The 25,870-nt window shown below is 39.6% G+C and overlaps 2 protein-coding genes across 2 annotated transcripts; one reads left to right on the top strand and one right to left on the bottom strand.

Annotated features, from left to right (window-relative positions):
• The first annotated feature begins 47 nt into the window (after window positions 1–47).
• On the top strand, window positions 48–11,608 carry LOC117765215 (N-fatty-acyl-amino acid synthase/hydrolase PM20D1.2-like). Its single transcript, XM_034591543.1, is given in 15 exon segments — window positions 48–408; window positions 507–593; window positions 1,255–1,490; window positions 1,579–1,665; window positions 1,764–1,897; window positions 2,084–2,203; window positions 2,456–2,477; window positions 2,480–2,531; window positions 2,611–2,675; window positions 2,745–2,840; window positions 2,916–2,988; window positions 4,014–4,025; window positions 11,044–11,196; window positions 11,293–11,392; window positions 11,467–11,608. Coding segments are annotated over 15 exon segments (1,587 nt in total). The 5' UTR covers window positions 48–188; the 3' UTR covers window positions 11,597–11,608.
• Window positions 11,609–17,891: 6,283 nt separating this feature from the next.
• On the bottom strand, window positions 17,892–23,932 carry LOC117765031 (chitinase-3-like protein 2). Its single transcript, XM_034591246.1, has 15 exons — window positions 23,922–23,932; window positions 22,494–22,525; window positions 22,276–22,302; window positions 21,929–22,133; window positions 21,786–21,842; window positions 21,237–21,402; window positions 21,009–21,133; window positions 20,790–20,913; window positions 20,506–20,688; window positions 19,893–20,009; window positions 19,650–19,782; window positions 19,375–19,503; window positions 18,829–18,964; window positions 18,502–18,741; window positions 17,892–17,973 (listed from the first exon to the last, which is right to left on the bottom strand). Exons 2-15 carry the CDS (start codon window positions 22,516–22,518, stop codon window positions 17,892–17,894), a joined length of 1,749 nt encoding a protein of 582 aa, XP_034447137.1. The 5' UTR covers window positions 22,519–22,525; window positions 23,922–23,932.
• Window positions 23,933–25,870: the final 1,938 nt, after the last annotated feature.

The raw sequence follows: 25,870 nt of genomic DNA, 5'->3' as shown, positions 1-25,870 counted from the left end.
TTTTCATGCATGTTGAAGATGTAGATGCTCGGAATTGAAGGAGTGAACATTATTATAACAAAAAAAAGGGGGAGTGACACTCTGAGGCTGTAATTTGTCTGCAGGCCTGCAGGCGGCTCTGCTCCATAGACTTTGACCCGGTCCGCGCATTGATACCGATCCAGTTCCGCCGTCGCCACAAATAAACAATGACGGAACCAGGCCCGAGGTTTAAAACCGTCAAGTTTGTGAAGATCATCTCGTGCAGCTTCCTCATCGTCGTGTCACTGTTACTGACGGTGGCGTCAATCAGGACGCTGACCCTGGACGGACACGACGGACTCCAGCTCGCGCGCTGGGAGAAGACGGACAACATCTCGCTGGAGTTGGACCTCGACCACAGACAGGAGCTGCTGACGCGGCTGAGAGGTAAATGTGAGTGACTTGTTACCGTCTGACAAAACGTGGAGACGCCGCCTCCAACAGCCCGCTGTCCCCCCCTCCCCCCTCCCTCCTCTTCCACCCAGAGGCGATCCGGATCCGCACCGTGTCCACATCCGCTGAGGACATCAACACCACCGCGCTGCTTCACTTTGACAGGTTCCTCCGCCAAGGTACGACCGGCACTAGATGCAGTGTGGCTGTGACACAACACAACAGAACACAACGCAACACGCATACAGACACACATAAACACAAGGAGATTCACACACAACACGCAACACATACACAACACACAAAACAATGCAACACACATAAACAAGGATATGCACACACACACACACACATACAAACACAACACACAAACACAGACACAAACACACACAGACACACAACACAAACAAACAACACATAAACACAAGGACACAAAGAACAAACACAACACATAGACTCACACACACACACACACACAACAGACATACACACACAACACAAGTTTGACAGGTTCCTCTGCCAAGGTATGACTGGCACTTGATGCAGTGAGGCTGTGACTATGGCAACACACACACACACACACACACACACACAGGACAGGTGCAAAGACTGACCTTTATCTGGGAACTGGACAATTAGCAGGGGCGGGTCTAGAACATTTTTTGATGTGTGGGTTGGGTTGGGGGGGGGGGTCAGGGGTCCCGTACACACCTGGCATTAGAATGTGGCTCAACCAGAGCTACAGCAGATGTTCTACAGCTGCTGTAGTGTTGAACTGACCTTCATGTGTGAAACGGGCAGTGTTCCACCTTGAGACTCCATCGCTTCTTTCTGTGACAGCCTTCCCAAGGGTTTTCTCTTCGAGCTTGGTTCATCATGAGTTGGTGGCGAACTACAGCCACCTGTTCAGGGTGGAAGGATCCCAACCTGACCTGGTGCCCTACCTGCTGCTGGCCCACATCGATGTGGTACCTGCCTCCGAGTCAGACGACTGGGTGGCCCCACCGTTTTCCGCCGAGGTGATAGACGGCTTCATCTATGGCAGAGGAGCCATGGACGACAAGAGCTCTTTAATGGTGAGATAATGTATTGAGTGATCTGAGTAGTACTTGGAATACAGTCACATGCTAGCGAGGATCCACTAATATGTTTTATGTTTTCCAGGGAATACTTGAGGCGCTGGAATACTTGCTTAGGAAAGGCTATGCTCCACGCAGAGGCTTTTACATCGGTCTTGGCCATGATGAAGAAGTACTTAAAACATTCATAACACTATCCTGAAAATGTGAACTAATGTAACATTTAACATATATTTCAATGTCTACGTCCGTCCCTATTTCTTTCTCCAGGTTTTTGGTTTGAATGGGGCAGTGAACATCGTGCGTGTGCTGAAACAGCGTGGTGTGCAGCTGTCCTTCGTCCTGGACGAGGGCCTGGCTTTAATTGATGGAGTCTTCCCTGGTCTCGAAGGACCTGCCGCTCTGTAAGAACCTGCCATTCTCGGATGTCATTAACGACTCTGCATGATATTTGCTTTGCTTATTTTGCTGAGGAAAAAGGTTCAAGCTGGACATCGCAACAAAAGTTAAAAGCACGGTTTAAAGTTGTAAGTCTCCATTAAATTGCATAAACACCCTTATGTCTGTGTGTGTGTGTACAACTTTTGCAGAATTGGGTTAAGTGAAAAGGGAATGGCCTCTGTAAAGCTGAGTGTGTCTATGGTCCCTGGTCACGCCTCGATGCCTCCCAGGGAGACCACCATCGGGATCCTGGCTGCAGCAGTCAAAAGGTGAGAGGAATGTACGGTACAGTGTATTCTGGTCGGTTTTTCATGCAGTAACAAATTCAGCAACATCGATATTATGAAAATGATTCGATTCATCATCTTTATTTACAGTCACAGACGTACATTTTATGAATTTGGTCATGGGTTCTCTACACAACGCTGCTATTGTTAACCAGGTCCTACTGCTTTTTACCACTGTATTTAGAAAAAGACATTCAAAAGACTTTCATTGTCACTTTCATGCTGTTACCTCAGCCTGGAGGAGAACCCAATGCCCGACGGTGTTTGGGTTATGGGCCTGAACGTGGAACCTTTGAACAGCTGGCCCATAGGTTAAGAAGAACCAACTTCTCATCACAACTTGGTAGCATTTGAGATCTTCTCCCCATTGTTACTCATTCTTTGACTTCAGTTCAGGTTTCCACTGAAGTTCATATTGTCAAATTTGTGGCTGTTCTCGTCCGATCGTTGCCAGGTGATAACTTCCTCAAATTCATTCGGCACGGTTTTCTTCTGACTGAGACTTGGGAATTAATCCAATTAGAACGTCTTGTCTTCCAGGTTCATGGAAAGAAAACCAGAAACCAACAGTTTTATAAGGACGACCACAGCAGTCACCATGTTTAATGCGGGAGTTAAGGTACAGTTTAATATAATAAATTCGAAAGTTATTCACAGAATAAAAAAATGCTAACCACACCCTCCTCCCTTGCAGTTGAATGTCATCCCCTCCCTTGCTGAAGCTTACATCAATATGCGAATCCACCCAGCACAGTCATTAAAAAGAGGTAGAGTCAAACATGTCATTCTTCTCCACTGAGAATCCCTGACGTCTCCATGAAATACTGTGAGAGGATTAAAAATGTGTGCTGTCTCATCCAGGCAATGGACCATATCCATTCCACAGTGGGTGACCCCGCGTGTGAAGATAGAGCTCATTAATGGGTTTTGACCCTGAGCCCGTCAGCTCTTCGATGAAAGTCCTTTGGCTTTCAGATCATTAAGAAAACGGTGTTGGACGTCTTTCCACAGTTACAGTTGCTCCAGGTAGAGGTCATGATAGATTTATGCATAAGAATGGTTTATTTAGGTGTTATTATTTAAACTATAGGATCTTTTTGATATCATGTTTGAATTTGCAGGTATGTGTACTGCGAACACAGACAGTCGACACTTCAAGGACCTGACCAAGGATATTTGATCGCTTTATACCTCTCTGGTTAAACCAGGTGACACCCAGAGGTATAGAATCTTGTTTGTCTAACACTGAAAATGAAATAAAGAGAGGACCCAGCAAAACTGTTTTTCTGTTTCTTAGACTCCATGGCATCAACGAAAGGATTTCCATAAAGAACTACGAGGAGTACGTCACGTTTACTTTAGTCTGATTCAAAACTGTGACATTCAGAATCTCCCTGAGGCCTCAACAGTTCTGTCCATGAACTCTGAGGAACTGACGGCGTCAGCAACAAATCAAACAGATGCAAAAACACTCTGCTGACCGACTTTACTCCTTTTGTCACTGGATCTCAAACACAACACGATTCTGCATTTTAGGAGCCGAGATGTACGATTTTACAATAATTTAGATTTCCCTGTAAACAACTGACTATTTTAATAAAATAACAATTGGACAAATATATGTGTCTCCTTCTGTGATGTGTTCATGTGTAAATTATAATGGTAGCATTGATAGTATGATTTACTTGCAATAATCATACATACAGTTTGGCTGCTAAAAACAAAAATAAAACTCCGTATCTTGAGTGGTAGATGGTGTGATGGTCTCCTGGGGTAGAAGTAGCAATAGTAGTATTTGATTTAGTAGTTTTTGCTGTGGTCTCTGAGTAGTAATAGTAGTAGTTGCTGTTGTGGTGGAAACTCCTGTGTCTGTTGTGGAAGAAATGAATCACATATTGTAATTTAGTTTTATCAGATTATTTCATTGCCGGACTATGCCTGAGTTGAACTGCTGGGATTTCACTGACACCATTCAACAGCACAGGAGAGTTGCTCCTCCTCACAAGCTTTGGTTTACCTGAGTCCAGCGTTTCCGCAGATGACTGATAAGGGGGTAATATCCCTGGAGACAGAAACTCCCATAAAAATCATCCATGTCCAGAGACCAGACAAAGACTCCTCCAAATCTTTTGTCTTTCACGTATTAATATGAAGACAAACCTGGAATGAAGGGTTAAATGATAAATAAACATAGTCATAAACCTGACACCCCATACCCAATAAAAATCTGTTTATATGAATAACCCAATTCTTTAGATCGAACAGATATTTCAGCTTCACCTCATAGTCGGGCCACACGCCTTGTTCCCCGATGTAAATGCTGTTAGAACTATACTGAAGGATTGGTGCCCCCTACATCAGTGGAGCCACTGGACCGGATATGAAGCAAATCCCAAAACAAGCTCATGAGCATCTTACCCACCTATTCCATTATTGCATTGCAGTGTCCTGTAATGTGGAGAAACATACAACTTTATTTAATGTGAGCATCAACTCCTACATATTTAGCCACAATCCCCCTGTATATGTTTCAAGGGCTTTGTCTGTGGTACCTACCTCGTGTAAACTGGCTCACAATAAGGTAAGAAGTGTTTATCATGACCTCTTTGTGAGACATTGTGAGGCTAATGTCTACGCTTTACTGATCATTGAAAAATGTTTGTTCTCTCTGTGGTCTCTTTTGTTTCCTGGCAGCAAGATCAAAAGGATTCTCTGGTATGTCGTCTTTGGGCTCGTCACCTTTGATTATTACCTTCGCCAAGCAGATAATAATTGAGTTTCGCCCCTGTCAGTTTGGGGTTTGTCAGCAGGATGGGACATGGGCCAAGAAAGAACCCATTACATGTTTGGTTCAGATCTTAAACACTGCCAGTGAGGGTGCTTTTTGACATTTTCAATAATTTGTGAATGGTGATGAATGAAATAAATCAGGGACAAGCTGCTAATTTGTTTGCGAGATTTAAATAACGACACGGCTTTGAGGTCAGTTACCAAAAAACCTCACTGTTTTTTCTACTTGTTTGTATAATTTCTTTTTCTTTTTTTTTTTATGTTCAAAATAAATAAAAATTAATGAACAGTAAGGAAAGACCATAAAAAACAGACCTGATTTGAACTTTTCCATCTGTCAGTGGTTTATCTCATTGACAATTCTGTTATTTCTGCCCCCTGTAAACATATGTCCCAAGTTCTCCAGTCCCCTAAATCCCAGTAGGATGCTCAGGTTTTAATACTGGCTTGTATTGTTTCAGTATGAAACTGTAGTCTAGTGTTATTTGTTTTTTCAGAAGCTTTTGCCCGGTTAAATCGATGAACTTAATAAACCCGACCACCAGAGCAGTTTTAAGTGAGAACATTTTATATTAAGGCACAAACACGTGTCAAAACTAAGGCAGGTAATTGTTGCATCTAGTCAAAACACAACCACATTACCCCCTCATATTTAACACAGCCGCTTCATCCAGTTTAGAAAAAAAATGATGAAAACATCCAGTAAGATATTATACAAATATTTCACAAAAAAGAAAAGAAAGATATGATGTGAGGCACAACGCGGGATATAAAAGAAACACGAATTGACTTGATTAATCAATAAATCAGAAGTGTATGACCTGAAAAGGACGAACTCAGCAGTTAAATGTTTGCATTTCTGTGGATCCATTTTTGAATGTGTCCACAGAAATGTAATTGAAGGTGGGACCCGGAGGAGGCAGAATAACCTCTTTCAATGTTTCTAATTGATAATAATGAATCGTGAATGCTTTTCCTCATCAATTAAGATTTTGCTTAACCTTAAGAACATGAGGTGCAATAAAATCTTGTAACTCCCTGTTAGTGCATCTCAAAATCTAATTAGTTTTATAAAATTATTTAGGAAATAATATAGAAAACACTTGTAAAGAGTATTAATATATAGAGAATAATGTAGAGTATTGTAACCTACTTACAAGTGTGTTAGAGGTGTCGTCTCTCTTTGCTGTGACGGAGGATGTATGGCTTAAAATAGACGTGTAAAGGAGGTGTGGCATAATGCATGGATACAAAGAATTTAAGGTTTTCTGTTACGCAATTTGTTTTTTTTTCTACTTTTTAAGTTAGATACGGAACATTTCAAACGGTTCTTTTGAAACAAACAAGGAAGTTAGAAAAAAACAACCTGAAAACTACATGGACGTTCTGACGTACATCTGCTTTCATAATTAAAACGGAATCATTAATGTTTGTCTTTTGGAATCAATTGTAATTTTAAATGCTAGGCTATTTACGTCAAGAAGCTAATTCTTCAAAACTTGCATGAGCAGGAAAAGTGAATCACTTAATTAGTGTTCGTGTCTTATAAAAGGACATACCAATCTATTTGAAGATAATTGCATTGTTCCAACCTCATTTAACGTCATCATCAGTACAAGTGACATCAGCAGCTCCTCCCCTGGTCTGCATACGCCTCCAAACCTCCGTAGTTTGTGATCAGTTCACATTACGATGGATTCAGGAGATGCTCCCTCAGGTTTAACTGGTTGAGCGTCTCCTTACATCAAGTGCCCTCACTGTGGCCTCACTCGTCACCTGCAGAGCCAAATGGGAATTAACAAATATTGTGTTTTTGTGTGAGCTCCCAACACAAAGCTGTTATAGAGAAGTCAGGACACAACACAATCGTTGTTGGCTGACATTTGTGGGAACATTTGCCCAACAGGTTCTGCTTCATGATTTAATTCTTCAAGAATTCACAAATTAAAGATGATCAAGTTTAATATCCTATCATATTCATAGAATCCATTAAAGAGCTCAATTGCATTGATTTATTGATTCAGTTTTCCTAATTCTCTCAAATTGATATGTATGTGCAAGTTATACAGTAGTTATGATAAAATTATATTCAAGTCGCTAATGCTGGCCTACAGAGGGACTTCTAGGTCTGCATCCACAACTCTGAGCAGCGACATGGATCTATGGGATTCTTCTGTTTAATCCTCAGATTAAAAGTGTCATGGTTCTGCACACACACACACACACACACACACACACACACACACACACACACACACACACACACACACACACACACACACACACACACGTGCGCAGTATTTCCTGTTTCATGTTATATGTCACTTCCTGTTTTACATTGACACTCATTCTTTTTTCTCTGGTCTTTTAGGTAACCTCACTCCGGCCTCGTGTGTCTCACTGATTACCTTCCCTCCCCTATTGTGTTACACCTGCGTCTAGTGAACCCCCGCTTCAGTTAGTATATATGGTCTGCGTCTCCTCCTGTTCTGAGCCAGATCGACTGGTCTCGTGTGTAGAGTTCCAGCCTTGTATTCACGTCTAGTCACATCTTGTGTTTAGCGAGCTAGCCTTAGCCTCGCGATTTTGATACCTCTGCCTTGTCTCTTTGCCTTTGTGTACTGAACCCTTATCGGAAAATAAATGGCCGCTCATGTACTCAGCCCTTACAAAAAGAGGCACATCTATTGTCCGTAACACTTTCTCACCCTTAGATTGTATTTCCTAATGAAAACAGCCTGGGAAAATGATTTGGGTAAAGTTATCATGGAAGAATCTTCCTGAACAAAGTGTTTACAGTTCAAAGTGGTGCACTGGTTGGCTTTGCAAAATGTAACTAAATACAAAGTGTGCATGCATTCAATGTCAGTTGCACTATCTGTCATTATAGGGAGACCTATGGATACTTGTCTTTGGAATAAAAGGATCAGATCCCGTTCCAACAGGCTCTGAATATATCATGAGAAAGTCTGCAACCCTTCTAGCACGTAAAGGGATATTATTAAACTGGAAGCTCCAACCAACTCTCTACCTATATAAGACGATATCCTCTCTTCCCACATTTCCTAAAATGTATTTTTTCATCCACAAATTTTTCTCTCTTTTTCTGATTGTGTCTGGATACGTTCCTCAGCTCTCTCACATCATATCTGACGTGAATTCACAGTTCACCGTAGTATTGTCCGAAATGTGTAACTAGTGCTGAGTTCTGCACCTTCAGGCTCTGCTGTTTTATACATGTGAATAGGAATTTATCTGATCTAAAATTTGTGTCTATTTTGCTAGCAATTGATTAAATTCATTACTTATTTTGTTATTTATTTACTCCTGTTCCTCTGATTTTCCCTTTTCTCTTATGAATTATTTGCTCAATGTCAAAAATCCCAATAAAAATTGTTGTTAAAAACGAGTTAAATTGTAATCTTTTGTCATCTGCAACTTGAAGGGTATGCAGCTCGGGGAATTAATCTGCTGTCAGTAGTTGCTTTAACATGATGTCTGTGACATGTGTAGGGGTTTATTATTTATCATGGGTCACAGATGTCTTACATGTTTTGCTCTGTTGTGTGTTTTTAGTGTGAGAGTTTGATGGTTACCGGACTGCCCCAAACATTGCATAATTCCTGTCTGTCATCAGTTCTGCTTTAGGTGAAAGCTGAGTGTTCAGTATCTCAGCATACAATGAAGAATTTAGGTTTAGGTTCAGGTTTCTTCTATATATCCGCCACAAAACAAGACTTTAATTGAATAAATAAAAGGATACACTATTTTAATGGAATTGAGTGAAGGGTCTTCTTTCCCACGGTCCCTTTTATCTCATAAGCATCTGACAGACAAATAACAACCAACCAATAATCAAACCTCAAACAAAACTAAACAAAATGTGAGAAACTTTCAGTTGAGTCATGATTGAATTATTTATTTAGTAATATTGATTGTTTCACCATGTAAGACAAATCTGGTCAGTTGAGTGCTAAATAAAGACCAACAAGAACATATCCATGGAATAGGGTTAGATACACTTACACAACATACAGTGTGTATGCATCAACCATATAATGAAGCAAATGAAGTTAGATAAATGATTAAGGAAAGGAGACCAAAAACATACATACAGGTACGATATAAGGATAGAATCAGGACAACAGTTGTAACGACACAGTACAGTTGTTTGTATGACATGTTAATAATTAAAAATAATTAATGTTTTTTATTAAACATACATGGATTAGAGGACATTTGATTGGTGATGGGGAGATTGTGGAAATAAATCTGTAAATGTTCGTAGTTTCATCTATAATCTATAATTGTGTTTTCAAATTATGTGTAGATTAGTGAGGCTGAAAACAAACAACTAAATGAATTCCCCTGAATGATCATAAGAAATTGTACTTATACTAATTTGTGATAGTGACTACTTCAGTTAATAAGAATACATATTTAAATATAACTTGCAACTCTTTAAGGATAGTCGCATCTCTGGACACTGTTCTTGAATTCCAGTCCCTTTGGACACTTTTGGAGGTGCACTTTAACAGGGCCACAGTTGTAAAAAGAACCTTTGTCTAAGGGATTGGGGACCAGCTTCCCTATCTTTCCTTTACAGGCAGCTTTACCACTATCTATAGTAGTAGGAGTTGTGGTAGTGGTAGTTGGAGTAGTTGTGGTGGGAGTGGTTGTGGGAGTTGTGGTGGCGGGAGCTGTGGTTGGAGTTGTGGTAGTTGGAGTTGTTGTTGTCGTAGTTGGAGTTGTGGTAGTTGGAGTTGTTGTTGTTGTTGTCGTAGTTGGAGTTGTGGTAGTTGGAGTTGTTGTTGTCGTAGCTGGAGTAGTTGTTGGAGTTGTGGTCGTGGTAGTCGGAGTAGTTGTGGTGGTGGGAGCTGTGGTTGTAGTAGTTGGAGTTGTGGTAGTTGGAGTTGTTGTTGTAGTTGTGGTCGTGGTAGATGGAGTAGTTGTGGTGGTAATGGGAGTTGTGGTTATAGTAATTGTAGTTGTTTCGCATTTGCTGTTTTTATTGTTGAATTCCTCTCCAACTGGACAGTTTAGGAGCGCTGGAACTGAACAGTCGTAATAAGTAGTTTTGTCTGAGGGATTGGGGAACAGCCCCGTCGTCTGTCCATTACAGGCACCTTGAACACAATTTGTAGTAGTAGGAGTTGTGGTTGTAGGAGTTGTTGTTGTGGTAGTTGGAGTTGTGGTAGTTGGAGTTGTTGGTGTGGTAGCTGGAGTAGTTGTTGGAGTTGTAGTCGTGGTAGATGGAGTTGTTGTCATTGTAGTTGGAGTAGTTGTGGTGGGAGTGGGAGAAGGAGAAGGATAGTCGCATCTCTGGACACTGTTCTTGAATTCCAATCCCTTTGGACACTTTTGGAGGTGCGCTTTAACAGGGCCACAGTTGTAAAAAGAACCTTTGTCTAAGGGATTGGGGACCAGCTTCCCTATCTTTCCTTTACATGCAGCTTTACCACTATCTATAGTAGTAGGAGTTGTTGTCATTGTAGTTGGAGTAGTTGTGGTGGGAGTGGGAGAAGGAGAAGGATAGTCGCATCTCTGGAGACTGTTCTTGAATTCCAATCCCTTTGGACACTTTTGGAGGTGCGCTTTAACAGGGCCACAGTTGTAAAAAGAACCTTTGTCTAAGGGATTGGGGACCAGCTTCCCTATCTTTCCTTTACAGGCAGCTTTACCACTATCTATAGTAGTAGGAGTTGTTGTCATTGTAGTTGGAGTAGTTGTGGTGGGAGTGGGAGAAGGAGAAGGATAGTCGCATCTCTGGAGACTGTTCTTGAATTCCAATCCCTTTGGACACTTTTGGAGGTGCGCTTTAACAGGGCCACAGTTGTAAAAAGAACCTTTATCTAAGGGATTGGGGACCAGCTTCCCTGTCGCTCCTTTACAGGCAGCTTTACCACAATTTATAGTAGTAGGAGTTGTGGTAGTAGGAGTTGTTGTTGTGGTGGTGGGAGCTGTGGTTGTAGTAGTTGTAGTTGTTTCGCATTTTCTGTCTTTTTTCTTGAATTCCTCTCCAACTGGACACCTTCATTCCACAGTGGGTGACCCGCGTGTGAAGATAGAGCTCATTAATGGGTTTGACCCTGAGCCCGTCAGCTCTTCGGATGAAAAGTCCTTTGGCTTTCAGATCATTAAGAAAACTGTGTTGGACGTCTTTCCAACAGTTACAGTTGCTCCAGGTAGAGTCATGATAGATTTTATGGCATAAGAATGGTTTATTTAGGTGTTATTATTTAAACTATAGGATCTTTTTGATATCATGTTTGAATTTGCAGGTATGTGTACTGCGAACACAGACAGTCGACACTTCAAGGACCTGACCAAGGATATTTATCGCTTTATACCTCTCTGGTTAAAACCAGGTGACACCCAGAGGTAAGAATCTTGTTTGTCTAACACTGAAAATGAATAAAGAGAGGACCCAGCAAAACTGTTTTTCTGTTTCTTAGACTCCATGGCATCAACGAAAGGATTTCCATAAAGAACTACGAGGAGTACGTCACGTTTTACTTTAGTCTGATTCAAAACTGTGACATTCAGAATCTCCCTGAGCCTCACAGTTCTGTCCATGAACTCTGAGGAACTGACGGCGTCAGCAACAAATCAAACAGATGCAAAAACACTCTGCTGACCGACTTTACTCCTTTTGTCACTGGATCTCAAACACAACACGATTCTGCATTTTAGAGCCGAGATGTACGATTTTACAATAATTTAGATTTCCCTGTAAACAACTGACTATTTTAATAAAATAACAATTGGACAAATATATGTGTCTCCTTCTGTGATGTGTTCATGTGTAAATTATAATGGTAGCATTTGATAGTATGATTTACTTGCAATAATCATACATACAGTTTGGCTGCTAAAAACAAAAATAAAACTCCGGTATCTTGAGTGGTAGATGGTGTGATGGTCTCCGGGGTAGAAGTAGCAATAGTAGTATTTGATTTAGTAGTTTTTGCTGTGGTCTCTGAGGTAGTAATAGTAGTAGTTGCTGTTGTGGTGGAAACTCCTGTGTCTGTTGTGGAAGAAATGAATCACATATTGTAATTTAGTTTTATCAGATTATTTCATTGCCGGACTATGCCTGAGTTGAACTGCTGGGATTTCATTGACACCATTCAACAGCACAGGAGAGTTGCTCCTCCTCACAAGCTTTGGGTTTACCTGAGTCCAGATGTTTCCGCAGATGACTGATAAGGGGGTAATATCCCTGGAGACAGAAACTCCCATAAAAATCATCCATGTCCAGAGACCAGACAAAGACTCCTCCAAATCTTTTGTCTTTCACGTATTAATATGAAGACAAACCTGCAATGAAGGGTTAAATGATAAATAAAACATAGTCATAAACCTGACACCCCATACCCAATAAAATCTGTTTATATGAATAACCCAATTCTTTAGATCGAACAGATATTTCAGCTTCACCTCATAGTCGGGCCACACGCCTTGTTCCCCGATGTAAATGCTGTTAGAACTATACTGAAGGATTGGTGCCCCCTACATCAGTGGAGCCACTGGACCGGATATGAAGCAAATCCCAAAACAAGCTCATGAGCATCTTACCCACCTATTCCATTATTGCATTGCAGTGTCCTGTAATGTGGAGAAACATACAACTTTATTTAATGTGAGCATCAACTCCTACATATTTAGCTACAATCCCCCTGTATATGTTTCAAGGGCTTTGTCTGTGGTACCTACCTCGTGTAAACTGGCTCACAATAAGGTAAGAAGTGTTTATCATGACCTCTTTGTGAGACATTGTGAGGCTAATGTCTACGCTTTACTGATCATTGAAAAATGTTTGTTCTCTCTGTGGTCTCTTTTGTTTCCTGGCAGCAAGATCAAAAGGATTCTCTGGTATGTCGTCTTTGGGCTCGTCACCTTTGATTATTACCTTCGCCAAGCAGATAATAATTGAGTTTCGCCCCTGTCAGTTTGGGGTTTGTCAGCAGGATGGGACATGGGCCAAGAAAGAACCCATTACATGTTTGGTTCAGATCTTAAACACTGCCAGTGAGGGTGCTTTTTGACATTTTCAATAATTTGTGAATGGTGATGAATGAAATAAATCAGGGACAAGCTGCTAATTTGTTTGCGAGATTTAAATAACGACACGGCTTTGAGGTCAGTTACCAAAAAACCTCACTCAACAAACAAGTAAAACGAGAATATCTTTGCTGTCAGTGCTACTGGGGTTAAAACGTCATGGGATCAGACTCTGCCAGGTGTCAATTATGTCACGGCCTCTCACACGAGGTGACGAGTTCACTAAAGAATGTCACGCAGTGGAACAAATGAAAACCAGATCTGTTAATCCTTATTAATTGATCTGTGAGTCTACTGCATATTCACACTTAAGTGGTTTTAACCACTGGATCACACCAATGCATTATTCTTACAGTCAAATTATTATAATATATATATATTTTTCTATATCTTCTCACTTCTTTTGGAATATGTAGATTGAATCTTTTTTTAAACCCTGATCACAGTTTGTAAATAATACTTGTTTTTTCTACTTGTTTGTATAATTTCTTTTTCTTTTTTTTTTTATGTTCAAAATAAATAAAAATTAATGAACAGTAAGGAAAGACCATAAAAAACAGACCTGATTTGAACTTTTCCATCTGTCAGTGGTTTATCTCATTGACAATTCTGTTATTTCTGCCCCCTGTAAACATATGTCCCAAGTTCTCCAGTCCCCTAAATCCCAGTAGGATGCTCAGGTTTTAATACTGGCTTGTATTGTTTCAGTATGAAACTGTAGTCTAGTGTTATTTGTCTTTTCAGAAGCTTTTGCCCGGTTAAATCGATGAACTTAATAAACCCGACCACCAGAGCAGTTTTAAGTGAGAACATTTTATATTAAGGCACAAACACGTGTCAAAACTAAGGCAGGTAATTGTTGCATCTAGTCAAAACACAACCACATTACCCCCTCATATTTAACACAGCCGCTTCATCCAGTTTAGAAAAAAATGATGAAAACATCCAGTAAGATATTATACAAAATATTTCACAAAAAAGAAAAGAAAGATATGATGTGAGGCACAACGCGGGATATAAAAGAAACACGAGTTGACTTGATTAATCAATAAATCAGAAGTGTATGACCTGAAAAGGACGAACTCAGCAGTTAAATGTTTGCATTTCTGTGGATCCATTTTTGAATGTGTCCACAGAAATGTAATTGAAGGTGGGACCCGGAGGAGGCAGAATAACCTCTTTCAATGTTTCTAATTGATAATAATGAATCGTGAATGCTTTTCCTCATCAATTAAGATTTTGCTTAACCTTAAGAACATGAGGTGCAATAAAATCTTGTAACTCCCTGTTAGTGCATCTCAAAATCTAATTAGCTTTATAAAATTATTTAGGAAATAATATAGAAAACACTTGTAAAGAGTATTAATATATAGAGAATAATGTAGAGTATTGTAACCTACTTACAAGTGTGTTAGAGGTGTCGTCTCTCTTTGCTGTGACGGAGGATGTATGGCTTAAAATAGACGTGTAAAGGAGGTGTGGCATAATGCATGGATACAAAGAATTTAAGGTTTTCTGTTACGCAATTTGTTTTTTTTCCTACTTTTTAAGTTAGATACGGAACATTTCAAACGGTTCTTTTGAAACAAACAAGGAAGTTAGAAAAAAACAACCTGAAAACTACATGGACGTTCTGACGTACATCTGCTTTCATAATTAAAACGGAATCATTAATGTTTGTCTTTTGGAATCAATTGTAATTTTAAATGCTAGGCTATTTACGTCAAGAAGCTAATTCTTCAAAACTTGCATGAGCAGGAAAAGTGAATCACTTAATTAGTGTTCGTGTCTTATAAAAGGACATACCAATCTATTTGAAGATAATTGCATTGTTCCAACCTCATTTAACGTCATCATCAGTACAAGTGACATCAGCAGCTCCTCCCCTGGTCTGCATACGCCTCCAAACCTCCGTAGTTTGTGATCAGTTCACATTACGATGGATTCAGGAGATGCTCCCTCAGGTTTAACTGGTTGAGCGTCTCCTTACATCAAGTGCCCTCACTGTGGCCTCACTCGTCACCTGCAGAGCATTAATGGGAATTAACATATATTGTGTTTTTGTGTGAGCTCCCAACACAAAGCTGTTATAGAGAAGTCAGGACACAACACAATCGTTGTTGGCTGACATTTGTGGGAACATTTGCCCAACAGGTTCTGCTTCATGATTTAATTCTTCAAGAATTCACAAATTAAAGATGATCAAGTTTAATATCCTATCATATTCATAGAATCCATTAAAGAGCTCAATTGCATTGATTTATTGATTCAGTTTTCCTAATTCTCTCAAATTGATATGTATGTGCAAGTTATACAGTAGTTATGATAAAATTATATTCAAGTCGCTAATGCTGGCCTACAGAGGGACTTCTAGGTCTGCATCCACAACTCTGAGCAGCGACATGGATCTATGGGATTCTTCTGTTTAATCCTCAGATTAAAAGTGTCATGGTTCTGCACACACACACACACACACACACACACACACGTGCGCAGTATTTCCTGTTTCATGTTATATGTCACTTCCTGTTTTACATTGACACTCATTCTTTTTTCTCTGGTCTTTTAGGTAACCTCACTCCGGCCTCGTGTGTCTCACTGATTACCTTCCCTCCCCTATTGTGTTACACCTGCGTCTAGTGAACCCCCGCTTCAGTTAGTATATATGGTCTGCGTCTCCTCCTGTTCTGAGCCAGATCGACTGGTCTCGTGTGTAGAGTTCCAGCCTTGTATTCACGTCTAGTCACGTCTTGTGTTTAGCGAGCTAGCCTTAGCCTCGCGATTTTGATACCTCTGCCTTGTCTCTTTGCCTTTGTGTACTGAACCCTTATCGGAAAATAAATGGCCGCTCATGTACTCAGCCCTTACAAAAAGAGGCACATCTATTGTCCGTAACACTTTCTCACCCTTAGATTGTATTTCCTAATGAAAACAGCCTGGGAAAATGATTTGGGTAAAGTTATCATGGAAGAATCTTCCTGAACAAAGCGTTTACAGTTCAAAGTGGTGCACTGGTTGGCTTTGCAAAATGTAACTAAATACAAAGTGTGCATGCATTCAATGTCAGTTGCACTATCTGTCATTATAGGGAGACCTATGGATACTTGTCTTTGGAATAAAAGGATCAGATCCCGTTCCAACAGGCTCTGAATATATCATGAGAAAGTCTGCAACCCTTCTAGCACGTAAAGGGATATTATTAAACTGGAAACTCCAACCAACTCTCTACCTATATAAGACGATATCCTCTCTTCCCACATTTCCTAAAATGTATTTTTTCATCCACAAATTTTTCTCTCTTTTTCTGATTGTGTCTGGATACGTTCCTCAGCTCTCTCACATCATATCTGACGTGAATTCACAGTTCACCGTAGTATTGTCCGAAATGTGTAACTAGTGCTGAGTTCTGCACCTTCAGGCTCTGCTGTTTTATACATGTGAATAGGAATTTATCTGATCTAAAATTTGTGTCTATTTTGCTAGCAATTGATTAAATTCATTACTTATTTTGTTATTTATTTACTCCTGTTCCTCTGATTTTCCCTTTTCTCTTATGAATTATTTGCTCAATGTCAAAAATCCCAATAAAAATTGTTGTTAAAAACGAGTTAAATTGTAATCTTTTGTCATCTGCAACTTGAAGGGTATGCAGCTCGGGGAATTAATCTGCTGTCAGTAGTTGCTTTAACATGATGTCTGTGACATGTGTAGGGGTTTATTATTTATCATGGGTCACAGATGTCTTACATGTTTTGCTCTGTTGTGTGTTTTTAGTGTGAGAGTTTGATGGTTACCGGACTGCCCCAAACATTGCATAATTCCTGTCTGTCATCAGTTCTGCTTTAGGTGAAAGCTGAGTGTTCAGTATCTCAGCATACAATGAAGAATTTAGGTTTAGGTTCAGGTTTCTTCTATATATCCGCCACAAAACAAGACTTTAATTGAATAAATAAAAGGATACACTATTTTAATGGAATTGAGTGAAGGGTCTTCTTTCCCACGGTCCCTTTTATCTCATAAGCATCTGACAGACAAATAACAACCAACCAATAATCAAACCTCAAACAAAACTAAACAAAATGTGAGAAACTTTCAGTTGAGTCATGATTGAATTATTTATTTAGTAATATTGATTGTTTCACCATGTAAGACAAATCTGGTCAGTTGAGTGCTAAATAAAGACCAACAAGAACATATCCATGGAATAGGGTTAGATACACTTACACAACATACAGTGTGTATGCATCAACCATATAATGAAGCAAATGAAGTTAGATAAATGATTAAGGAAAGGAGACCAAAAACATACATACAGGTACGATATAAGGATAGAATCAGGACAACAGTTGTAACGACACAGTACAGTTGTTTGTATGACATGTTAATAATTAAAAATAATTAATGTTTTTTATTAAACATACATGGATTAGAGGACATTTGATTGGTGATGGGGAGATTATGGAAATAAATCTGTAAATGTTCGTAGTTTCATCTATAATCTATAAGTGTGTTTTCAAATTATGTGTAGATTAGTGAGGCTGAAAACAAACAACTAAATGAATTCCCCTGAATGATCATAAGAAATTGTACTTATACTAATTTGTGATAGTGACTACTTCAGTTAATAAGAATAAATATTTAAATATAACTTGCAACTCTTTAAGGATAGTCGCATCTCTGGAGACTGTTCTTGAATTCCAATCCCTTTGGACACTTTTGGAGATGCGCTTTAACAGGGCCACAGTTGTAAAAAGAACCTTTGTCTAAGGGATTGGGGACCAGCTTCCCTATCTTTCCTTTACAGGCAGCTTTACCACTATCTATAGTAGTAGGAGTTGTGGTAGTTGTAGTTGGAGTAGTTGTGGTGGGAGTGGTTGTGGGAGTTGTGGTTGCGGGAGCTGTGGTTGGAGTTGTGGTAGTTGGAGTTGTTGTTGTCGTAGTTGGAGTTGTGGTAGTTGGAGTTGTTGTTGTCGTAGTTGGAGTTGTGGTAGTTGGAGTTGTTGTTGTCGTAGCTGGAGTAGTTGTTGGAGTTGTGGTCGTGGTAGTCAGAGTAGTTGTGGTGGTGGGAGCTGTGGTTGTAGTAGTTGGAGTTGTGGTAGTTGGAGTTGTTGTTGTCGTAGCTGGAGTAGTTGTTGGAGTTGTGGTCGTGGTAGTCGGAGTAGTTGTGGTGGTGGGAGCTGTGGTTGTAGTAGTTGGAGTTGTGGTAGTTGGAGTTGTTGTTGTAGTTGTGGTCGTGGTAGATGGAGTAGTTGTGGTGGTAATGGGAGTTGTGGTTATAGTAATTGTAGTTGTTTCGCATTTGCTGTTTTTATTGTTGAATTCCTCTCCAACTGGACAGTTTAGGAGCGCTGGAACTGAACAGTCGTAATAAGTAGTTTTGTCTGAGGGATTGGGGAACAGCCCCGTCGTCTGTCCATTACAGGCACCTTGAACACAATTTGTAGTAGTAGGAGTTGTGGTTGTAGGAGTTGTTGTTGTGGTAGTTGGAGTTGTGGTAGTTGGAGTTGTTGGTGTGGTAGCTGGAGTAGTTGTTGGAGTTGTAGTCGTGGTAGATGGAGTTGTTGTCATTGTAGTTGGAGTAGTTGTGGTGGGAGTGGGAGAAGGATAGTCGCATCTCTGGAGACTGTTCTTGAATTCCAATCCCTTTGGACACTTTTGGAGGTGCGCTTTAACAGGGCCACAGTTGTAAAAAGAACCTTTATCTAAGGGATTGGGGACCAGCTTCCCTGTCGCTCCTTTACAGGCAGCTTTACCACAATTTATAGTAGTAGGAGTTGTGGTAGTAGGAGTTGTTGTCATTGTAGTTGGAGTAGTTGTGGTGGGAGTGGGAGAATGAGAAGGATAGTCGCATCTCTGGAGACTGTTCTTGAATTCCAATCCCTTTGGACACTTTTGGAGGTGCGCTTTAACAGGGCCACAGTTGTAAAAAGAACCTTTGTCTAAGGGATTGGGGACCAGCTTCCCTATCTTTCCTTTACAGGCAGCTTTACCACTATCTATAGTAGTAGGAGTTGTTGTCATTGTAGTTGGAGTAGTTGTGGTGGGAGTGGGAGAAGGAGAAGGATAGTCGCATCTCTGGAGACTGTTCTTGAATTCCAATCCCTTTGGACACTTTTGGAGGTGCGCTTTAACAGGGCCACAGTTGTAAAAAGAACCTTTATCTAAGGGATTGGGGACCAGCTTCCCTGTCGCTCCTTTACAGGCAGCTTTACCACAATTTATAGTAGTAGGAGTTGTGGTAGTAGGAGTTGTTGTTGTGGTGGTGGGAGCTGTGGTTGTAGTAGTTGTAGTTGTTTCGCATTTTCTGTCTTTTTTCTTGAATTCCTCTCCAACTGGACACCTTAGGAGCACTGGTACTGAACAGTCGAAATAAGTAGTTTTGTCTGAGGGATTGGGGAACAGCCCCGTCGTCTGTCCATTACAGGCACCTTGAACACAACCTTTTGCACAAAACAGAAACGGCAAACAAATTTACTACGAAAAACATCAAGTCAATAAAAGCTGATAAAACTTGTTAATTAAATCTGGGAAAAAAATCACTACCTCACTACACACACTTTTTAAAATGTCTTACTTTGAACCAGGAGAGAATTCAGGTGGCTGATGAAGGGACTTTTGCTCTGGTTACAGAAATTTCCGCTGAAGTCATCCAGGTCCAGAGACCAAACAAAGGCTCCTCCAAATTTTTTTGCTTTTAAGTAACTGACCTGAGAGGACGAAGAGGAAAATACTTCTGCATGTTAACAAAACACAGTATACGTCTAAACAGAGTTGTGAGTCGTTTGCATCGTTATAACTAAATTTAACAGATGGTTACCTTCGTACTAATGCTGCGTGTGTCATCAAATCCAACCCACTGGTTTTCTGTGATGGCATATGGAACTTTCTGATCGGGAATCCTTTGGACCATCTCCCCTTTCGTATAAAGGCAAGTCTGAAAAGAAGCATCACATTACACATATAGATGCAAAGAAATAGAGTTCAGACCTTTATGGTGCGTTCAGACCCAACATGACGCGAAATTGAACCTCACATTATTGGCTTGCTTTTGGAATCACTGGGCAACGGACAGAACTAACTGAGTAAGGCAGCTAATGCTAGTACTCTAATCTTGGTTTATAGTAATGTGCAACCCATAGCTGGAATTAAATGAGATGAATATTTCCAGAACTTCGTTCTTTGTGTTTCACAGTCCACAAGTTGTATCCTACGTTACGGGCCAACAGACAGCGGAAATTGGGTTTGTCCTCAATTCTGATTCTTGGTTCATTACAAGTATCTCAATGCTTGAAACACTTTCAACTTGTGTAGCTGTAATCCCACTGTGTGTAAATGTTGGTTCACGCTTGGCCTGATCCCACCTTTATTGTACAATAAACACTAATAATATAAATTACTTACATTCCCAGCTCATAGTAATATAATAATACCTCATAATAGGCCCAGAATCCTTCTTCACCAGTGTAGCAGCCTTCTTTACCAGGGCCGCTGGCTGGAGCTCCAACATCACTGGATGCAGAGGAGAGGGAAAAAGCTCGCCCATATGCAGCTAGTCCCAAATTTAGCAAATGTGCAGGTGCTCCGTTGTCCAACCAATACTGCATGGCAGAGTCCTAAAGTGTGTGTGGGGGGGGGGGGGGAAACAATAAAGATGAGAGTGCATCTGTTCATAGATAGGGGTTCAGACAATCTATGTATGAATCATGGTATTTACAGTATTATAGTAGATTTTGTCTCCAGTATCGTGGGATCCCACGTATAAGGGACTGTGATGTCCTGTGACATCTTCACAGGGGCCGTGAAAGTCAAACGTCAGCACATTGAGGAAGTCCAGGTCCCTGTTAGAATAGAGAGGAAGTCATGTTGACCAAAGTGCTTTGACATATAATCATGGGTGTAATGTAAATATTTATGAAATAAAAGATTAGTTTACTTGGTAATCTTTTTGACTTCATAACTGGCATCAATGACCTCTCTCTCAGCAGAGACACTTGCTGTGAGGATTAATCGGTCACGTTTATGTTTTTTCCCTTCAGTCTCAAAGGCAGCATTGAGCTCCTACTCAACAACAACAACAAAAACATAGTTCAGTCAAGTCTAACATCCTATAAAAACAGATCCTATGGCATATTTCTTTGAGTTCCAGAGGAAAGGGTCTGACCTTGCACAACAGTGTAAATTTCTGCTTGTTGTTTGGGTCGCCTCCTGCTCCCACAGGGTACATCCAGTCCAGGTTTAACCCATCAAACTGAAATATTCTCAGTAGTGCGACAGCAGACTGGATGAATGTTGTTCTCTTTTGTGTGGTTGACGCCATCGTAGAGAATCTGAAAACATTTAACACAGTGCTCTCAATAACTAATTATAATATGGAGTTATTAACATCTTTAGTAATATACAATAAAATACAAAAAAAGCAGGACAGACAAGTAGGAGTCATATAAAAATATAAAAGCTTATTAAATGATCATTGCTCCCAGTTTGCACTCGCCGCAGTGGCTTGGCACAAACCATATGTGCTGCTTCATCTAAACCATGTATTATGCTGGATGTGCAAATCACAAAAAAACAAAACATGAATGGACATAGCATTACAAATACCATCATACTTTAGTGCTGCTTACACTTGTTTTTGGACTCATAAAAATGCCCAAATGTGAAAGTCTTTTTTGTGTATTTGTACGTATGTATCTATAGAAGTATAACTTACTTTTCTTTGTTAAAGGTTGGGCCACCAACAGCCAACAGGGTTTTGAGTGAAGGATTTCTGTGGGAGCATAACATTTAAGTAATTATTGGAAAAATAAAAAGTTTTACATGATTATACAAATGTGAACAAGCTGATGTTCTAACCTGGTTTTGAGCGCATTAAACACCGGATAGCGAAATATTTCTGCTCTTCTAGTGGGGACCAGCTCATTGAATTCATTGATGTCAGAGAAGGCGTAGATCAGATGGGTACATTTGTTCGGATCGATATCCTCAATCGTGAACTTCCCGGCGTCTGGTCTATCTTCGGCCAAGCTGTTAAAGTAACACACCAGCCTTTCGGAAGAGCCTGAGACATGAATAACAAAAAGTTTGAATTAGAATGAATTGGTTTTCAAAGACAGCAGTTTTATCAAACTCTCATCAATTGTTGACTTAGGAACTTTATTTATTGGCTGGAAGAACTGTTATGATTAATAAGTGCCACTTACCCAAGCTGGCGATGACCAGGCAGAGACCTTCAAAGATAAAGAGTGGATCATTATGAGGTTAACTAGAAAAGTTAACTGGTCAGTTCATCTAAATCCACATTGAAATTTATTTTTCTTTCTTTTTTTCTTTTTGTCACTTAAAGTATAAAACAAATATTTGTAAGATCTGGTTGAGTGGAATATTTAAGAATGTGTTTTACTTGGTTAGTGAGCCTTACCTGCTGTCAGAATTATGTTGCACATGTTGTCACTATATGGAAAGAAAAGAAAGAAAGAATAAAATTTATTTTTAGAAACGGTATTATCAAAGAAAAACATGGTATTCATACAAATCTTCACTCTGAGCACTCGAAATGCATTTCATTTAATTTCAGCATTTTCACTTAATTCTAGTAAGATTCTAATTAGATGTTTTTATAATTATTTTCATTTTTTGAACTACATTATAACCAACAACTAAATTAGCTTTTCAGTCTAATAATGCTATTTATGCTGATTTGTTTATTATTGTGTCATTTTTAGATATACATCGCGAAACCGACTGCTGCATTGTAAAAAAATAGCATCTCCCTTGATGACAGCTCTGCATGGTCAGGAAAGCTCTTACCTAAATATCACATCTTTTCTATTTATCGTACACTACCAGGTCTGATCTGAGCTAAACAGAATGAAAATCAATCAAAAAAGATAAATACAATATAATAAAGCTCAATGACAATCATTATAATCATAATCACACAATCTCAGCACGTGAGTTGGTTAGAGAGCCAGTATAGTACAGCAGCGGTTAAATCTGTAGTAATGTTGAACAATCAAATCAAAGCAAAAGGGATACTTACAAAGGTAATGGTGAAAGAAGCATCTACTGACTCCACTGTGACTGATGGAGGACTGATGAGTTTCTGCCTTTTAAATTGGGTAGACAGCTCCCAGGGAGTGGTAGTTACATTGGGTGTGGATAGTTAATGCAGTGTTGCAATGTCCAAAGTAATTAAACCCTGACGGAAATGTGGACAAAAGACAGTTCAATTACCTGACGTCAGGAGACGGGGGAACATTTAGTACATTTAAAAACGTGTACAAAATAATTCCTCAGCATGTTGATAATTTTTGAACAGTTCATTTTGACACTAAAGATATAATGGATAATTATGAGAGGAGGGATGTGTGACATAAATGACAAACTGACACCAGAGACATGGTCAGTCTGTTTAAATGGTTTGAGAATCAACAAATCCATCTTATGTCCCTCAGGTGGCTAAAATATCATAATGAAAAGATCATACTGAGTTTTCACCCCCAGTTGTTAACCTCCTGAAATCAACACAGAAGTTTGACACGTCAACACAATATGATGTAATGTATGTAAAAGTACAACAACTGTTAAACACAGACCCACAATAAATGAACAGAACAAGGCAAGGATAAGTGGAGAGGAGCCACAGCACCATCATCATTATAAAAGGCATGTCTAATTACACAGGTTAAAACTAAACCAGTAAGAACACACCTACACTAAAGGTTAGCTTGGATAACAAAAGAAATAATAATTTACATATAAGAAGTATCATCACACAAGGCATGTGCAGAAACTATTATATAAACACACAATGGCACACACACCCAACTGGGTTAGAAACACCTACCTATCATCTTGTTGTTATTCCTCCATGTTAACAAATTATGCAGAACTGAGGATTAACAAACATAAATATATGTATACAAACATAATATATACAGCACTGGTTTTGTGTATAGACTGAACTAAAACACTGTGTAATGAACTAAAGATGTGATTACTCGTACACGTTAGTTTGTGTTTTCACACAAAGCAAGTTTATTTATATAGGACATTTCCAACACCACTGAAGTGCTTTGCATAAGACAACACGCTGTAACAAATAGATGTGAAAGATGCCAGAGAATAGTTAAAAAGACCAGTGGTGAAGTGAAGAGTTGTTTGAGACACAAGTTATATCACAATGATCTATGGATGCAGATTATCTTGTCATGGTGTCGTGGCCTCCTGGCACCAACCTGTCTCTGAAAGTCTATGTATCCGGTCATGTTCAATTCAATTCAATTCAAAACAACCTTTTGTCCCCGAAGGGCAATTCTAGGACAAATGGAGCATGTCAAGATGAGTAAAAACAAGAAGTAAGAGTAGTGAACGTGACTGAAAGGACGGTCAAAAGGATAACGACTGTAAAAACTAGGAACGTAGATAAATACTGACTGATTAAAGTGATCGGAGTGCATTGAGGTATTATGTACAGCTCAGGTGAGTGATGAATATATAAACAGGACCAGGTAGCAGAAGATGAATCAGTGTGATCAGGGTCCAATCGGTTTAAAGTATTAGACTTCAAAATATGCTACATATGAAATCTGGAACCTTTGTTCAACCAGACACGAGACTGAGTCTTGGTAAGATTGTCTCCAAATATTATATTCAATATATAGCTAATTTGCAACAGTGAAAACAGCATGGATCAAACATGTCACTTTTGGGCCACTGAATTTAATTGGAAATTAAATATGTTCTCTATAAATGGAATGAATATATGTTGTTTATTGAAATGTACAAATATGTTGATTGAAACATTTGGAAGCAGTATTTTTTAGTTGTCATGTTGATCAGGGTGTTATTTCACTTTGTGCCTATTTCGAACAAAGAAGCTTTATTGAGCATTTTAGTCTCTGACATTCTTGTTAAAATTCTTCCAATGTGCCCAAGGTAGGCTAAACAAGGGATTCGACAAAGAACATTATTGAGTGCAGGCTCTTTCCAACCTTAATGCCTTTTACATTGCAGAGTAGTTCCTCTTCTAATACAGAGAGTGGTTCTGGCTCATACCTTCACCAACAGTCCCCTTATGAAACCACATTGAAATTCACTGGATCCGGATTATTACTTGGATCTGCATCAAATTGCGCACACTCATAAATATCTGTCTACTGAACATGTGTTATTTTTTCAGCAAGAATCATTAATTATTTCTCGAAAAATCAACATTTTTCTTTTTTAATTTCCTTTAAAATTAAGATTTTGCTTAACCTGAAGAACATGAGGTGCAATCTAAGCTTGTAACTCCCGGTTAATGCACCTGAAAATCCAATTAGCTTGATAAACTTACTGTGGAAATAATATAGAAAACATTCAGTTTTTCTAATTCTCTTTAATGGATTTGTATGTACAAGTTATACAGTAGTTATGATACAATTATATTCAAGTCGCTAATGCTGGCCTACAGAGGGACTTCCAGGTCTGCAACCACAACTCTGAACCCTTATAACAGTGACATGTAATGCATGAAAATACCCATCAACTCAACTAGCAGAGGACCTAGCAGCATTGGACTACATGGGTCCCAAGAAGAACCAGTCCGCCGAGGAAGCAGCATGAGGGCATCCTTGACCTGGTCGAGGAGGTGAAGGCTCCACGGATCCAGAACGCAGACAAAGACAAGCGTGTAGCCTACTAGAGAGCAGAGTGGCAGACCTGGAACAGTACACAGTATACAACATGAATAATGTGATCGTCTCTGGCCACATACACAAGTACATACATCCTACCCATATCATCCTTTACAGT

Source organism: Hippoglossus hippoglossus, chromosome 7 (genome assembly GCF_009819705.1).
Source record: "Hippoglossus hippoglossus isolate fHipHip1 chromosome 7, fHipHip1.pri, whole genome shotgun sequence".
NCBI lineage: Eukaryota > Metazoa > Chordata > Actinopteri > Pleuronectiformes > Pleuronectidae > Hippoglossus > Hippoglossus hippoglossus.
Note: the sequence above shows the minus strand (reverse complement) of the source record. Positions and strands in the feature narration are given on the sequence as shown.

Excerpts from the sequence above, each read along its gene's own strand:
- LOC117765031 (XM_034591246.1), bottom strand. The coding sequence starts at position 22,518 with ATGTGCAACATAATTCTGACAGCAG. Across the intron at positions 22,303-22,493 it reads CAACATAATTCTGACAGCAG|GTCTCTGCCTGGTCATCGCC; the intron begins GTAAGGCTCACT and ends TTATCTTTGAAG. Across the intron at positions 22,134-22,275 it reads CCTGGTCATCGCCAGCTTGG|GCTCTTCCGAAAGGCTGGTG; the intron begins GTAAGTGGCACT and ends TTCATGTCTCAG.